Source organism: Vulpes vulpes, chromosome 2, assembly GCF_048418805.1.
Source record: "Vulpes vulpes isolate BD-2025 chromosome 2, VulVul3, whole genome shotgun sequence".
Lineage (NCBI taxonomy): Eukaryota > Metazoa > Chordata > Mammalia > Carnivora > Canidae > Vulpes > Vulpes vulpes.
The window spans coordinates 59,252,575-59,269,826 of NC_132781.1; the positions used below are offsets into that span (position 1 = coordinate 59,252,575).

The 17,252-nt window shown below is 48.1% G+C and overlaps 1 protein-coding gene across 27 annotated transcripts in view; it reads left to right on the plus strand.

Annotated features, from left to right (window-relative positions):
- Nucleotides 1-17,252, plus strand: part of DENND1A (DENN domain containing 1A) — a 495,329-nt gene that overhangs the window by 412,405 nt on the left and 65,672 nt on the right. For all 27 annotated transcript variants that reach the window (XM_072748692.1, XM_072748673.1, XM_072748682.1 and 24 more), the window contains 2 exons: nt 15,717-15,821; nt 16,223-16,310. In XM_072748692.1, coding sequence (XP_072604793.1) covers nt 15,717-15,821; nt 16,223-16,310 — 193 coding nt within the window. The remainder of the gene's footprint in view (nt 1-15,716; nt 15,822-16,222; nt 16,311-17,252) is intronic.

Genomic DNA, 17,252 nt, shown 5'->3' on the forward strand with positions numbered 1-17,252 from the left:
ACTATTGTGACAAGTTCTCATGTAAAGGGTCCAACAGAACTGAATCAGTTGTTTGGTCTGGAGAAGATCATCTCTCAAATAAGGAAGTCCCTATATCATGCATACCAAGACACTGCCCAGATAGTTTAACCAGGAACCTCCCAAATATTTAGAGTCCACAGCCAAAAAATAACTCGCTGGAGGAGATGTATAAAGAGCTGTCTCCCAAAATGGTCTCTTCACCTATGTATGTAGATGTGGGAATATTTATGCTACTCCAGCACTCTATCTGGGTGACTCTTATAATTAATATTTACTTAAAACAATCATTAGTCTCTGCTGGGCGACATTAAACCCACGTTAGCAGTATTTTTAGCTGGGCCTTCCCCACACCTGTGATGGCAGGCAAGCGTGTGGCAGCGGGAAGCCCTGCATGCTTTATAAATAAGTCTCGCTGCACCTGGACAAGCCTGCTTCATGCCACTCAGGCAGCAGGCCAGCGAGCCTGGGCAGACAGCTGTCCTGATGTGCGCCTGGAGCCTCCCACACCTCCACCTGGGGTCCTCACCTTACTGTACTGCCCCAACATCAAAAGTGAAATTCATTTCTTTTGAGACAGCATGGCATCTGTCCCCTAGCTGGACCCACATAAAAGTCCAGATTTTTCCCAAAAGGGATGAGGATATCTCCAGTAAAAGTGAGGAGGACTATAGTAACACCCATCTACAAGATGCTAACAGCTTTATGTTCATTGTTCTCTTTAAACCACACAACTACATGACAAAGTAGGTCTTACTCCCCTCCTCTTCCGAAAGAGTACATGGATGCTCAGAAAAGATGAGTGCTTCTCCAAGGCCACACAGCCAGTACGTGGGATCCCAAGATGCTCTGACTGAACTCATGCTGTTCTATAATTTCTCAACCTGTCTTACCTAAATCTGTTTTTGTTGTTGTTTTAAGATTTTATTTATTTAATTCATCAGAGACACAGAGAGGGGCAGAGACACAGGCAGAGGGAGAAGCAGGCTCCATGCAGGGAGCCCGATGTGGGACCCGATCCCAGGACCCCGAGATCACAACCTAAGCTGAAGGCAGATGTACAGCTGCTGAGCCACCCAGGCATCCCCCAAATCTGTTAAACCACTAGGGAGAAGGGAAGTGGAATGATGTTTATTGAGCACCCACTATGTGCTAAGCAGTTTGCATATATTGTCTCAGTTAATTCTCACATGTGGAATTATTCACAGGGGAGGAGAATGATTATTCCCATTTTATAGATGAAGAAACTGAGGCTCCAGAGAGTTTTAAGTCACATGCTAAAGATTACATTGCTAATTAAGTAAGTGTCAGAGCCAGAGTTCAAACCCAGCTTGATTCTCCAACACTAGATGGTTTCCCATCTTACCAAAGGCTTTAAAGAGACATATTTGCCATACATGGGGGTAAAAAAGTATAGTTTCCTACACAGCCTAAGATTCTGTCATCTTCCTCCTGTCCTGCTAAGTCTTTTTACTTAACATTTTTAAGGTTTCTTTTTTTTTTAAGATTTTTTTATTTATTCATGAGAGAGACAGAGAGAGGCAGAGACCCAGGCAGAGGGAGAAGCAGGCTCCCTGCAGGGAGCCTGACGTGGGACTCCATCCTGGGACCCCGGGATCACGCCCTATGCTGAAGGCAGATGCTCAACCACTGAGCCACCCGGACATCCCAATTTTTGAGGTTTCTAAAGAACTTTTATGCCACTTTAAAAATGTATGTGGTTTTATCATTTTCAGGGATCTTTCATAATTAATTTAATCCTTATAAAAATCTTGTGAAAGTAGGTATTACAAAGCCCATCTTACAGACAAGTAAACTGAGCTCAGAGGGACCAAGTACATGCTCAAGGTGAGTACCTGGCCGCCAGGTGCTCAGCCTCAGAGCCTGTATTTTCCCCGCACGTACGCAGCATTGCTCCCAGGCCTCTATCTGTTTGATAGGGCCCAGAGAGTGAGGAATTTAGGTACTTTTCATTGAGAAGGCGATAGGGGGCGTTGCGGGGAGCCTGCAACAGTGGAGTCCAGCCGTTGAGGACCCCTTCATTAAAGGTGGTGACATTTCCTCACCCATAGGAGCAGGCCGGAAGTTGTGATGGTCGGACAACTACAAAAATAGCAGCTCTGACACTGATTCCTCTGTGGGAGAAACTGGTGGTTCCAGGGCAGATAAGAATGACTTTACAAGATGAAAATGATCAGTGAGGGCACGCAGGTCTGGAGGGGAGCGGAGTTGGCATTTTTTGGCCCTGCAAATAGCTGCCCATCTGCTCTCTGTCAGAATATGTTAAGAGTGCATCTGGATTGCTGCCCCTGAGTCTCGGCTCCAGGCTGGTCATGTGGTCGTCTCCACGACAACTCCAGGAGCAGTGTAAACTGCTGTGCTTTGAGCCAGATGCTGCTCTGCACATGTGGTCTAATTAGACAGCGTTCCCGGCCTCCCGCCTCCCGCCTTGGCCCCTCCTTGCACACATACCATGTTCCCTCTTCTCCTTTCCTTCCTCCCACTAACCCTCATCTTCACATCCTTGGTCTGTCCATCCTACTCTCCACCACGTTGGCCTTTTTCTCAGAAATGTTCCCATTGCCTCGTCTGCAGTGAATAATTCATTCAGCAAGCACAGGGTGTCTGCGCAGGCCTAGGTCCTGCACTAGAAACTGGAGATGCAGAGACAAATAAAGAGCATCCACACCCTCGAGGAGTCCGCCACCTTCGAGGGGACCCCAGGGAGGCCGGGCAGCACAAAAATGGCAGCAGGTGCCATGGTGGAGGTGAGCACAGGGGGCTCCAACCAGAGCAGGGACACCTAACCCAACCCAAGGCAGGAAGGAGGCGAGGGGGAGCCTTCCAGGGTGGCTGTCCCCAAGTAACTCTTGAAAGGTGAGGGGACTTCTGCAGCCTGAGGAAGCGGGGGTGGGAGGTCCTCCTGGCAGAAGGTATGGCAATGGGCAAAGGCCTGTGGACCAGGCTGGAGAACTGTAATCAGCTTTGTGTTGTGCGAACGCAGGGTGTTTGGAGAGGCCAGGAGTTGTGGTTGGCAAGACACACCGGGTCACGCCTTGGAGGGCTTCTCTCCAACTCTGCTCTCTGCTCAGATCTGCAGGCAGTGGAAGCTGGGAAAGGGGAGTGACATGGTGGCCGTTGGAGCAGCCTGGCCTGTAGGGGTGGATTCAGGGCTGAGGCTCTGAGTAAACGAAGCCCCTTCAGTAGTTGTCCCTGTGGATGAAGTCTGCTCCTTGGGCACGGGAGGCTCTGTTTGGGGCTGGTTAGGTTGCTCCAGAACAAGCTCCAGCATATGCTGAGCAGCGTGTGCACCAGGGCCCAGCATCCACCACTCCTCAGAGCTCTGGCTCTTGGGGAAGGTGCCCCTAAGTAACAAAGGAGAGCATCAGCATCTCACTCAGCCCGCCTGTGACATGCCCCTCGAGCGCGAGGGACAGCGGCTCCTCACCGTGCAATGCCATCCGGGCTCTGTCAGCCCTGCTCCTCTGCTCATGCCATCCCCTGCTCTTCCATCTAGTGATCCCTGCTCCTCGTTTTTTCTTAGCACCTCTTCTCCACTGTGGCCTTCTTGGACCCCACCTACCCCAACAGAGTCACCTGGCAGTGCTCCCCCAGCACCCCAGTCACAGGTTTTTGTTGAGTGAAAGGTATAGAAGGTCCCACACAAAATGTAACACCTAGTTCTCAAAGGGCATCGGAAAGAGCTGTTAGGACTTTAGCCTCCATTGAGCCCCTCTGTGTGCTGCTCAGTACTGGCACCTTGACAAATATTGTACCATTTCAGACCTCTCAGTATGAAGAGGTCCCCAATTTACAGATGAGAAAACTGAGACTAAGAAGCTCATTTGTTTCCCCATTCACGGAGCTCTGGGCTGCACTGGGCCTGAGTCCCCAGGCAGTACATAACCCCCACCTGGACACTCTGGAGTCCTTTGACTGGGACTGCAGTACGTGGAAAAGAACACTTCTGTGTGGGAAATCATCTATATCTTGAAATCCCAAGAAATCCAGAGGGAAAAAAACAATGTGTTTGGGCAACTGAACATGCTTAGAGTGCCTTGGGTGTTGTGGGAAGAGCGTGCCTGGGCTTTGGGTCAGACAGAATTGACGTCAAGTACAGCTCTGGTTCTTCCCAGCTCTGTGGCCTTGGGCAAGTCACGTTCCCTCTCTCTGTAAGATGAGGTATGAGCCTCTCCTGGCGCAGTGGTTTAGCGCCACCTTCGGCCCAGGGCGAGATCCTGGAGACCTGGGATTGAGTCCCACGTCGGGCTCCCTGCATGGAGCCTGCTTCTCCCTCTCCCTCTGCCTGTGTCTGTGCCTCTCTGTCTCTCTCTCATGAATAAATAAATAAAATCTTTAAAAAAAAAAAAAAAAAAAAGAGCCTCTCCTAATAGGGTTGTTATGCAGATCTGTCCCTCCACCACAGTTAGCGAGTGCCTGCTGTGCCCCGTCCACGGCAGAAGCAGCTTTGGTGGTGGCCCCTTTCCTCCTTGCTCTGAGTTAAGTGACCCCACATGTGTCCGGGGACGGCAGTGCATGTCACATGCTCTGAAACAGGCTTCCTGGAAATAAATCACCGAGAGCATGCCTTGGGCGGAGAACTGTCCTTATTTGGGGCAGAGGACTAGTAAGTGTTTAGCCCCTCTAGAGGTCAAGCCTTGAGCTAAGCATTTTATGAATCACCTGCCAATCCCACACAGCCCTGTGAGGAAGCATCTCCCCCATTTTATGAATGAAGAAATGGGTCTCCAGGGTTCAGGCCATCCACCACACTGCAGATGCTGTGAGTAGCAGAGCTGTCATTCCCACTCGAGTTGCATTCTCTGTTCCCAGCTCTGCACCGAGAGCTGTGCTCTGTGACTCATTTCTCTGTGAGGGGCTGTGGGTGACCTCGTAGAGAAAGGCCCTTTCTATGTCTAGAAACAACACATGTTAGTATTAGAAAGTGCTCTGAAGATCTTCCAGTGCAGCACCTTCCCATTTTATGGATGAAGAAACCAAGGCTTATACAAGAAGGAATCAAGGCTGGAACTGGGTGTTTTGGGTCTTCCTGTGCTCTTTCCCCTTTGCAACACTGTCATCAGTTCCTGACAAAGCTTGCTGCCGAGGCCTCTTGGCCACAGCCCACCCCCCCTTTCCCCCAGGCACCGGAGATGGGCCCTGAACAAGGGACATTCAGGAGAGGGGTGATCACAAGAGAGTGATCCAGCAAAGGAGCCAGTAACTCAGTGTGTGGACAGTGCTGCAGAGGACCAGGCTGAGGTCCGGGTCACCAAGCACTGGTGGGCAGTGCTGAATTCAGTCGGAGGGTTGGGATTTTTCCTTCCTACAGGCTGATTTGTGCTGCTTCAGATTTTTTTTTTTTTAAGATTTTATTTATTTATTCATGAGAGACATAGAGAGAGAGAGGCAGAGACACAGGCAGAGAGAGAAGCAGGCTCCATGCAGGAAACCCGACGTGGGACTTGATCCCGGGACTCCAGGATCATGCCCTGGGCCAAAGGCAGGCGCTAAACCGCTGAGCCACCCAGGCATCCCCGCCCCCTCCTTTTTTTTGCTTCAGATTTATGTCCGTGTCCTTTAGCCTTTTGACCCATGAGTCCTGTATTCCTGGGACTACAGCTAATGCTGGCTTTCCTGCTGGTTACTTTCGGGCTCATGGACTTCTGTCCCAGGGACCCACCAGGCCCTCTGAGCCACCGTTTTTGCAGCACACTACCTGAAACTGTCTTCTCCTCACTCTCAGGAAACTGAAATCTTCTCGAATCGGTTTAGGACCTCCTTTCTTGGGAATTGGGGATGCAGCCATCATGGCATTAAATCCAGAATCTGGCTCTCAGTGGCAGGCAAACTCTAGTGTGGCCAAGCAGGCTGAGCCAGTAGGAGTTTGACATTGAGATCTCAGCATGGCCAGTCCAGTTTCCACATACTGGGGAGGCGAGCTGTCGCCCTCCTGCAGCATGGGGATGGTCCCCAGCTTTCTCTCACTTCCAGCCATGCACTGGTGCTTGGACCTTCCCACATAATGGCACTGGGCAGTTGGAGCATGCGGTAGATATTATTTCCAGGATATTGGGGAGCAGACGGAGGCTCCAAGTAATGAGATGGCTTCTGTAAACGTGTAGTGGAACCAGAACACACTCGTTTCTCCAAACTCTCTCCTCATCACCGCCTTCTAATCCATCTCTGTGTACCACTGGAGCGGCCCCAGGCAGCTGATAGTCACATACCATCGCGTGTCACATGAGCCCAGGACCAGACTTTGCCTTTCTGAGCCTCGGTATCCTTATCTGTAAAATGGAAATCATAACACCACCTACCTCACAGGGTAGCCAGGAAGAGTAAGTGAGATAGCGCATGTAAAACCACCTAGCACGGGGGCCGTGCTCAGTAAGTGGGAGCTGGTTTTAATCACTGCACCTGCTTTCCTAGTAGAGCCGATTCCCATCTGCATTTCTTAGGGAAAGAAAATCTTAAGCTAGTATGCATGAAGACCCACTTCATTGTGTCTCCTCAGCTTCCACAGGCCTCCCCGCTCATCTGCTGTTCCTGCACTAATCAGAATTTCCTGACTTTTCTCTGTTTGTCTCGGTTAATGCAGAAGGAAGGGGCTGCTGGCACAGAGGAGCCAGGCGTGGGCCGACGCGCCTGTGATTTGAATGTCTTTACTGTAATCTAGCGAGTGTGTGTGGGGGCTTCTGTCAATACTGGAGCGGCTGGCCAGAATGGGCAGATACTGTCATCCCAGCAGCCCCTGCAAATCATCAGAGTAGCTCTTGTTGGGCACCCACATTCCCCCTGACTTAAATCATCCGAACAGTGAGCTGGCTTCCCAATGACACATTGATTCTTTGTTTAGGGCTTATTACGGTGACAGGGGCCCAGGCTGGGAGGCTGCCCCTGGTGTGCCTGGGCTACAGCGCAAATGGTTCAGAAGGCTGTCTCGGCCCTGTCACCCCAAAACAAACTCAGCCCAGCCGAGCCTGAGCCATCTGACTGTAAGCCATGCGGCACCTGCCTTCCTGGGTCCGCTTTGGTGAGGGGAGAGCGTGTGTGTGGACCTGGGTGTCATTGAGACCTATTGAGACCCCCCCCGCCCCCCAGGCAGAAACACTTCACCTGCCTGGGCATCCTTTCCCCATCTGTAAAATGGGAGAGCCATTAATGAATATATCTGCGCTCTGGTGAGGATTCATGTGAGGGGAAGGGTCAGGTTGGACCACAGCAAGCACTCAGCTGACATTGGCTCCCTTCTCCCTAGACTAATGCCTGCTGTGGCTAACCTGAAATTATTGTAATCTAACCCAGCTGTCCCCCTCCCTCCCTCCCTCCTCTGCCTCCAGTAAGGATTTTGCATTCTCTATGCCAGACACCATGCTAAGCCTTTCCTGTGTTGGCTGGAAACTCACCCTGCTTCCTTGGCAGCCATCACAGCTTGACCCTGTGCAGAGCAGCATCTGGGACCCAGCTCTGGAAGTGGGGCCCGTGGCCCCAGGCAGGGGGCTCAGCATGAGATCTGCATGTGGCCTGTGGGGCAGTACTAGCTACTCAGCAGGGGCTATTGAAGCCCCCTTCGGACTTCAGAACAGGGCTCCTGGCTGTGCTGCACTATAGCCAGTAACTTGGTATTTTATTAGGAATTTGGAGGTATTTAAACAAAGTGCAACTGGGTTGGGCCTGCTGGTAATGAATGGGGCTAGATTTTCCAACTTCATTCTTAAATGTAAAAAATGAATATTGATCGGACTAGGTGCTGTGCTAGTCTCTTGTACCTACACCAGTTATTATCAGCCTTGGGTACATTGGAGTCCTAGGGAGTTTAAGAAACTGTGGCCCTGGCATTGGGGATTTGAAAAGCACTCCTGGTGATTCTAGTGCATGGGGGATTGAGCACTACTGACCACACTGTCACATCCTTCCCAGTGTAACCCCCTGCAAGTGGGAGAGAGGATCTCTCAGGTGCTGGCATCTGCACACAGGGTCAGAGATGGGACTGGAACCCAGCTCTGTGTTGCACTCCCCCACCTGCCTCTTCCTGCTGTGGCCTAGCTGACACCTACTGCATGCCGATGCTGAAAGTAGACCACAACCTGCCCTCCAGGGGGCCTGCAGAGGCCTGGAGGTTCTGGGCTGGGCACAAGGAGTGTTGGTGTGGAGACATCCAGGTGGAACTGTGGGCTTCTCTTAACCTGAAGGCATCACGTGAGGTTCTCAGAGGAGGTTATGTGAAGAAGGAAACCAGAGGCGAGCTATGCAGAGAGAGGTTGGCAGTGGTGAACAGTCCAGAGTCTCTAGAGTAGGAGATGGATGTCCAGATGAGGTAGGCAGGTGAGCGTAGCTAGAACATTCAGCTATGGAAGGTCACAAATAGCCTTGAGGGTCCCATTCAGGAGTTTAGGAACCCCACTTACATGGACCAACAAACTTGCTTGAAGCTATGCTATGCTACCGCCTCTAAGTCAGATGGCAAACAGAGTCCACCTCCAGAACTCCTACTGACTATCCTGCAAAGGGAGAGGAGAGAGGCCTGTGTAGTCACGGGGTCCTGTGTTCAGAAAGGCCTGTGCCTGCTTCAGTGCTCCACTGCTCCCATATTGAAATTCTTCAATTTCATCTTGGAACTTGTATTTTATAAAAATAGTCTGATGGGACAGTGGAGTGTGTGCACGAGCAGAGATCTTTACCAACATCCTCCCTGGGGTCTTGCCATCCCAGCCTCAAAGAACTTCTCAATGCCCTATGCACAGAGTTGCAGCGGACCCACGGTGCAAGACTCAAACCCTTACAAGGTAGAGCTTTAAGGTCCACAGAGGAGGAAGGGGGGCATTGACAGCCCCACAGGCCACTCTTTGTGTTAGAACTAGAACTTGCTTTGGTGCCCACAGAAGGCAGAGCTGTTCTAAGAACCGCAGACGATCGTGCAAATGATCACATTTCTCATTAATGTTACTTCCTCGTAGTCACCTACTACTACTTGTCATGAAAATGATGGAGAGGAAAAGATGGAGCAACTTTAGTTCCTTTTCCTCTCTCATCAGTAAGCAGAAGGCAGAGAGAGCTAGTAGAATGTGTGTATATCAAGAATTGAGGGGATCCCTCGGTGGCCCAGTGGTTTAGTGCCTGCCTTCAGCTCAGGGTGTGACCCTGGAGTCCAGGGATCAATCCCGCAGTCAGCTCCTTGCATGGAGCCTGCTTCTCCCTCTGCCTGTGTCTCTGCCTCTCTCTCTCTCTCTCTCATGAATAAATAAATAAAATCTTAAAAAAAAAAAATTCAAGGAAAAACAATTGAGTTTTGTGCAGCATTTCCACTGTCTGATAAGAACAAAATACAAATGCATTTGTGAGTTACGAAAAACAATTCCACATATGTTAGCATTTAAAACTGGCATTGCACAGTATAAAGTTGAGCAATAAGATTCATACTAATAACTTAAATTTTTTTTCTTTACATAGAATGGCATTAAATAGTAAATTTAAAAAGCATCATAATGGGCCTAGAAAGAAACCATGAAAGAAAGAAAGCTTTATATTTTAGTATAGTGCTTAGAGACTTAATAGAGCTTTTTGCCCCATGCATCCATTTTGTACGGTGTCCCACAAATTATGTTGCCAGCTCTGGAAAAACCCAATCTCTGCCCCCCAAGAAAATGGTTATTTATGGAAAATCTACTTGCTGTGCTCTGCCATAATCTTCCAGGCAATGCTATGAGATGGACCAGCCTTGGGTAAGTGTCATAGGTGAGGAATGACAAGTCACCTGAGATTACATAGCTAGGGTCACGGTTCAAATTCAGGTCTTTCTGACTCCCAAGACATGTTCTCTCTCCATCTTATTGTGTTACCTTAACACAATCAATTTTTTTCTTAATTTTAAGGTTTTCTCAAAGGTGTCTTTAGCCAAAAAAAAATTAAATTAAATTAAAAAAATAAAAATAACCAGCCCTCTGGTGTGCCAGTTTTCACACTGTATTATGGTTATTTGTTCCCTGAAGAGGGATTCCTTGATAATAGGAGCATTTCTTTTGGACTTATTATGGAAAATTTCAAATTTATACAAAGGAAATGAACTCCCACATACCCATTGCCCAGCTTCCACAATTATAAATATTCTGTCATTATTTAGATTAAAAAATTTTTATAATTATAGTAAAATATGCATAACATCAAATTTACCCTTATAACCATTTTTAAGTGTACAATGTAGTGGCGTTAAGTACATTCACGTTGTTGTACAACCATCACCACCACCCATGTCTACAACTTTTTTTCCCTGTCAAAATGGAAACTAATGTGCCCACTCAACAACTCCACATCCCTCCCCATCCAGCCCCTGGCAACCACCATTCTACGTCCTGTCCCTAAGAAGTTGACTACTCTAGATATAAGTGGAATCATACATGTGGTTGTCTTTTTGTTACTGGCTTAACACTTAACATGATGTCTTCACAGTTCATCCATGTTGTAGCATGTGCCAAAAATTCTTTCCCTTTTAAGGCTGAATTATATATCATTGTATGTATATTTTGTTCATCCATTCATCTGTAGACACTTGGGTTGCTTCTGTCTTTTGGTGACTATGAGGAATGCTGCTGTAAACATAACATCCTGCCATTCTTGTGTCATCTATATTTTGGTCCACTCTCCACCCTCAAATGATTATTAGTATTACTTATAGGAACTGTATTTTATTCATCTTTGTATTCCTCTAACACAGAATCTGACACATCAAAGGTGTTTTTAAAATGTTTGAATGGATGAATCTTCCAAAATCATTGTTTTTAAAATTTTTAAGCAAGGGCCATAAAGAATGAACCCCTCTTTCCACCTTAGAATCAAAGAGTAAATGTGCACATAAAATTTTTATAAATTTGTGAAGGAAAATAAGAATTTAGTACTTTAAGTATGTATCAGCAGAACAAGGAAAGTCATCCCTTCAGAAGACTCTGAGAGATTTTATTTTTATGCCAGTACCCACAGTACTATGGATAAAAGCCATTTATTTCTGAAAGTATCAAAAACATTTGGAATCACCAACTTCACCTGTTAACAAAGATGGATTCATTAGTAATGGAATTTTCAACTGATTCCATATGTCAGAAGATAGTCTGAGAGTAAAACTTGTCTGTTTGTAACAAAATCCTTGATAGGGTTAAGCAGCTGTGTTTAACTGTCCTCCGGGTCATAGATGGAAAACTCTACTAATGTGATCTAAGCTTGAACGCTCACGGCCTGACTTGCCTGCATTCATGTAGCTGTCAGCCAGTAGTCCTGTCGCTGAGTGTCGCCTAAAAAGACAAAAGATTTAATCAGTGTAACAGGAGAACTAAATCAGCAATTCTTACAAAGGAGGGTTTAACAAGACACCTTGCACTGCAGAGAGTGGAGTGGGTTCGTCATTTCAACCAAAGGAGGGAGAACAGAATAGCTGGGGCACATGGTTCAGCATCTTTGATGTGGGCCTGTGGCAGACAGAGCCTTCACAGTGGCTTGTTTACTCCCAGGAGTGTTCGTCTCTGAGGGGCTGGTCCTTTCAGTATCTATCCACCGGGAGAACCTGAAGGGTTCCAACCTGCAAGAACTCACCTGGTCTCATGCAGGTGTTCGTGGAAAAACAGAACTGAGGCCTCAGGAGAAGACTTGAACTGCGAATGGACCGCATGCATGATGGGTGGGCTGGGAAGGCCATGGCATACACAGTCTTAACTCTGCCGTTAGGGTCTTGTGACCTTGGGAAAGTGACCCTACCTATTAGTCTGTAAAGATGAGGCGAACTATGGTTTTTTGTCATTTCCTTAGAAAGCTCCGGGGGAATGAGCCCTCTGTGCCTGTAGCCAGTCAGACCTTTAAAGATATATGACAATGGGCGACAGTGTCCCTGTTTTTCACCAAGATTAGGATAAAACAGTTGCCCCGAAGGGATGGGATTTGTTTACCTGATTCCTATTCCCCATTTAGGCTCCACTGAAATGTGCCCACTTCCTCTCCAGATTTCTGACCCCCTGCCCTGGGAGGATTAGCCTTTTCCTTTCCTGGCTCCTGTGGATGTTTTGCCACCCACCCCACTCCAGTAGCACTATGCTGTACTTGTTCCCATGCCTAACTGACACCACTGATTTTGTTCTTTAAGCTTTTTGCAGAAAAAGCCCCCATTGTCACTTTTTCCCTGAATCTTTTCCATCCGCACCCGTGTCCTTTGTCCGTTTTTATGGCACAGACATCTGATCCAGGGGGATGTCACCTCCAGTAAGTAGACAACAGGTCCAAAATGTTCATGTCTCCCCAAAGCTGAGATTCTTTCTGCTCTCCGCCAGCTAAATCCTGCCTCGGGCTACCCTTACGTACAAATCTAGTTGCAAACTCTCTCGAATTTATTGGTCCCTCAGCAGACTACTTCCTGGCAATGCTGGGCCACAGCTCTAGGAGTAAATGCTAACAACTCCAATGAGCATTTCCTCCAAGGAGCTCTAAACTCTCTGGATACGGGTGTCACTCACCTGGCATCATGTTCTGAGACTTCTTTACTGTCAGGTCAAGTGGTGTCTTAGCCACACCGAGACCACAGGGCTCCTATGGCAGGAACGGGGGTCAGGCTCATCCTGTGATTCTGTAGCCAACATCCCTGAGCTTCTAACTGCGGGAGGGGCTCTGTACTTTTCCTGGGAAATGCAGTGAGGAGTCCAGCAGGGCCTCTGCCCTCTTGAGCTCCTGGTCACAGGGGATACCAGTGAGGATTACTCAGCACCCAGGAAGAGTGCCAGGCAGAGTGGGAGCACTGAGCAAGAGTGAGTGACTACCACACAGAGGCCTGTGTGTAAAAGGATAGTCTAGGGGCCCCTGGGTGGCTTAGTTGGCTAAGCATCTGCCTCCAGCTCAGGTCATGATCTCAGGGTCCTGAGATCGAGCCCCACATCGGGCTCTACACTCAGCCAGGAGTCCGCCTGAGATTCTCTCTCCCTCTCTCTCTGCCCCTCCCCCCTGCTTGTGCTTGCTCTCTCTCTCTCTCTCTCACACACACACACACATACACACACACAAAAAAAATCTTAAAAAAAAAAAAAAAGATAATCTAAGTACAAGAAACAGAACTGGAAGGGGATGCCTGGGTGGGTCAATGGTTGAGCATCTGCCTTCGACTCAGGGCATGATCCTGGGGTCCAGGATCAAGTCCCACGCTGGGCTCCCAGCATGGGGCCTGCTTCTTCCTCTGCCTCTCTCTGCCTCTTTCTCTCTCTCTCTCTCTCTCTCCCTCTCTGTCTCATGAATAAATAAATAAAATCTTAAAAAAAAAAAAAAAAGAAACAACTGGAAGAAGTGAGGAAGTAAGTGGGAAAGGACATGGCATGTGATCAGGAGATGCATGGGGAGCAGAGGAAAGGAGACACAAAAGAACTCTGGAAAAGAAAGCTGGGCCAGCTTAGGAAGGGTTTATGTGCCCAGCCTAGGAACTAGGACTTTTCCTGTCCTCTCCTACCCAGGACCTGTGTATGTGGCATACATACTGCTTGGTGTACAATGTTGAGTGAAAGAGGTGCCATTCCTGCCCACACGAAGCTTATAGTCTAGTGGAAGAAGTGAACATTAATCAAATAATCACCCAGCAAAATGCCTCTGCAGCCAAAGTACCTAAATAAGACAGTAGTGTGATCCAGTGTGCATTTTAGAAATCTCAAAGAATTGAGGTAGTTAGAGGGAGGCAACCAGAAGGGACATAGAATTAAATCTCTGCCATGGCAGGCCGGCCTGTGCCAGGTAGTGGGATGATGAGCAGGGACCAACTTGATTCCTTTCACTGGCAAAACAAAAAGGACTTGGGCAGTGTGAGAGGTCTATGGGGAGCTATGGATAATACCAACTTAAGAAAAAAACAGATGTGAGATACAGTCCAGGTGGGCTAATAATTGGATGTTTGGGCCATTTTGAGTTTGAAGTGTTAATGGGCCATCCAGGTGGGGATTGAGACATATGGTTTTGGAGCAAAGGACATACTAGCTATAATTTTATCATAGGTCATGGATGAGATGGCCTGAAGAGGGACATAATTGCCCTGTTGTGGTTCCTAGGATGGAAGCAGAACTTGCAGGCCACAGGGATGTGATGCTAGGTGGGCTTTAGTTTGTTATTACTAGCCCATCTCCCAGCTGTTCAGCAAGAAAGGTATAAATCCACGCCAAAAAGTGTCAATGTCCTGAAAAGTTCTTTTCCTAAGGAACCAATATGCTTTTTTGTCCTCACAGACAATGTGAAGTTTGCATGTTTCCCTTCTTGCTTTCACAGCCAGGAAGCTCAGAGCTAATTTTGTAACTTTGTTTTAGAAACCATATAGGACCTGCATATCCAGATTCTCTTTTCCCAAGTAAACACATTTTATATATTTATGTATTCTTCAACTCTGTTTTTTTTCTCTCTCTCTTTGTTTTAGGTGTTCATGTAGGCTGCTTCAGATCCTTGTAAAATTAGGTGGGGCTTAACTCCTAATTTTGGGGTACACCTTTTGTGAAATGTCTGCCCCATTGCTGAGCTAATACTGGCCAGATTTAAGCAGGAAGAACCCTTGGAATTCACAGCAGCCAGACATTGAATTTAATGCTCACGTAACTCGTATAACTCGTTAAAAGAGGATAAAAGTACAGCTTCAAACATCTCTGTGTTTACCACCAAGTCTGTAAAGGGAGGGGTACCTTTAATTCACTTCAAGGTGTAAAAACCTGATCTTTAAGGATTGAGGAGACACCACTGAAATTAAAGGCTTGTCTGAGGAGATGAGCACTCCAAATCCCTTCAAAAAAGTATCGAGGTGTTGACTACAAGGATGGGATGTGTCTTCAGCTTAGGCTGTTGTTTTCTTCACTCATAAAACGTAGTTTGGTAAAAGCATGCCTCCTCATCAGACGGCGAAAGCACATAGTTGACTGGATGGTAAATCTTATTTTTGATCAGCCCTGATTTTTAATATAAATAATTATTTTAAAATTATAATTTGCTATTGGCCAAGAACACCGTTCAAATTGTGTTCCATGGCGAGTGCCTCAGGGACCAGGAAGGTGCTGAGGTTAGGGAGGAGACTGCCAGCCACCACCCCTGCCCCCCGACTTCCCGAGGAGCAGCCGGGTGCTTTTACATAGCAGGGCTCCTTCTGCATAAGGTGCTACTTGAAGAAAGGATTCTTTTCAAGGTGAAAAAAAGTCTGGAAGTTATCACATTGGAGGGCACATCCCACGAGCTTGGTGTTGGGATATGGCTGTCTCCTATGGAAGGGGCCAGGAGGGGATCCCTGGGTGGCGCAGTGGTTTAGCGCCTGCCTTTGGCCCAGGGTGCGATCCTGGAGACCCTGGATCGAATCCCACATCGGGCTCCCGGTGCATGGAGCCTGCTTCTCCCTCTGCCTGTGTCTCTGCCTCTCTCTCTGTGTGTGACTATCATAAATAAATAAAAATTAAAAAAAAAAAAAAAAGGAAGGGGCCAGGAGTGGGGTTCAGAATCTCAGCCTCTTACCAACTCTGGGACTTTGGAGGATGACTTTTCCCCCTCTGAAACTGCCTCCTCTTTCACAGAACAGAATGTCTATGATGATAGTAGCCACTTTACCAGGTAAAAGAGGATTAAATAAACTAGATGGAGAAGCACCATCTAACTGAGCCTAAGAGCTGTTGATGGCCCTCACCCCTCTCCTCCAAACCTGTCCCATCTCCATTTCCCAGGAGGAGCCAATCACCTTCTGTGAAGAAGCCTTCGTATCCCACTATCGCTCCGGAGCCATGAGGCAGTTCCTGCAGAATGCCACCCAGCTGCAGCTCTTCAAACAGGTACCCTGCCTGCCCCAGGGGGCCTGTGGCTGGACCCCCGACGGGGATTTTTGCAGCCGTCTTACTATGAGTCCTGAGGCTGCAGGCCTGCTGGGAGCCGGGCTCAACCGGAGGGGCTTGGGAGTCTGGGGAGGGGGATGGGCGCAGAGGGTGGTCAGTGACCAGACAGACCCCTCACAATTATACAGTTCAGATCTCCAAGTTATCATAAATGTGCAGCCAGTGTTTTAAAAACTTATTTTTAAAACAAAACAAAACAAAACAAAAAAACAGTTACCCCAGGCCGTTTCCTGTCTTGGGAGACGTGGTAGTTCTTCAGTCCTACATTAAGGTACCCAGCTGAATGGTTTTCCCCGTTTGTTTGCATAAGCTGTTATGCTTTTGTTCTTTCTTTTTTGTAGTTTATAGATGGTAGACTGGACCTTCTCAATTCTGGTGAAGGTTTCAGTGACGTTTTCGAAGAGGAGATCAGCATGGGCGAGTATGCTGGTGAGAAGCAGTTCATTTTCCATTCTGTGCCCTAGGTTGTCACATGGGACTGGCATGTGCATGGCAGGGAGTGGCAGTGGCTGCTTTTTTCCTTCAGTGGGGGTTGGAGAGAGACAGATTTCACTCTCAGCCTTGAAATGTTTGAGAAATGCCTCTTCCTTTTCTGATGAGACAGGTGCGCCTTGGCCTCTCTGAGATCCTCTGTCCTGGGGTCAGTTGCTTCCCCTGGTTGGCCAAAGTCTAGGGAAACGTAGTAGCCAGCATGCTGCAGCACAAAGCAATCGAGGCATTGAGTTAGGAGAGCTGGCTTAACACCAGGACCCTGCCTGCAGGAAAGCAATGAGAACTTGGTCCTGCCAGGTCACCTCTCCAGCTGAAGTGTCCCTATCTGCCCTGAGGAGAACAGTGCCCACCTCACAGGAGTCCTGTGGAGATTGGCTCAGAGAGGAAAAGGCTTGTGCAGCCCATCAGGACAGATGCTGGCACAGGATTATGACTAAATAAGTGTTTTTCTTTAAAAGGTGAAAAATCATCACAGAGGGCCCAGTCTCCATAGACCATTAGGCCTGGAGGGATCATCCTGTCATTATTCAGAGGAGGCCAAGGAGGCCCAGAGAAGTGTTCGTGGTGGGCCCTGCTTCCCGAATCCCAAAGTGGCTTTCTTTCCAAGTCCCAAAGCCTTAGTCTGCGGCAGTGAAGTCAAAACCAAATGCAAAATAATAATAATCATGCTGTTGGCTCCCTCGCTGGGGGGCACGTGCCTGGTCTGGACTAAGCTTATGTAATCCAGCTGGTGGCCCATAAATTCATAGAGTCAGGCATAAAACCTCGTTCCTAGGCCTGACCAGCCTGTGCCTGCATGGAGAGCGCAAACAACCAATACAACCAGTCCACAGCCAGTGACAGCGGGTCAGTGATAGGCATCTCTGGGACTCCTGCCAT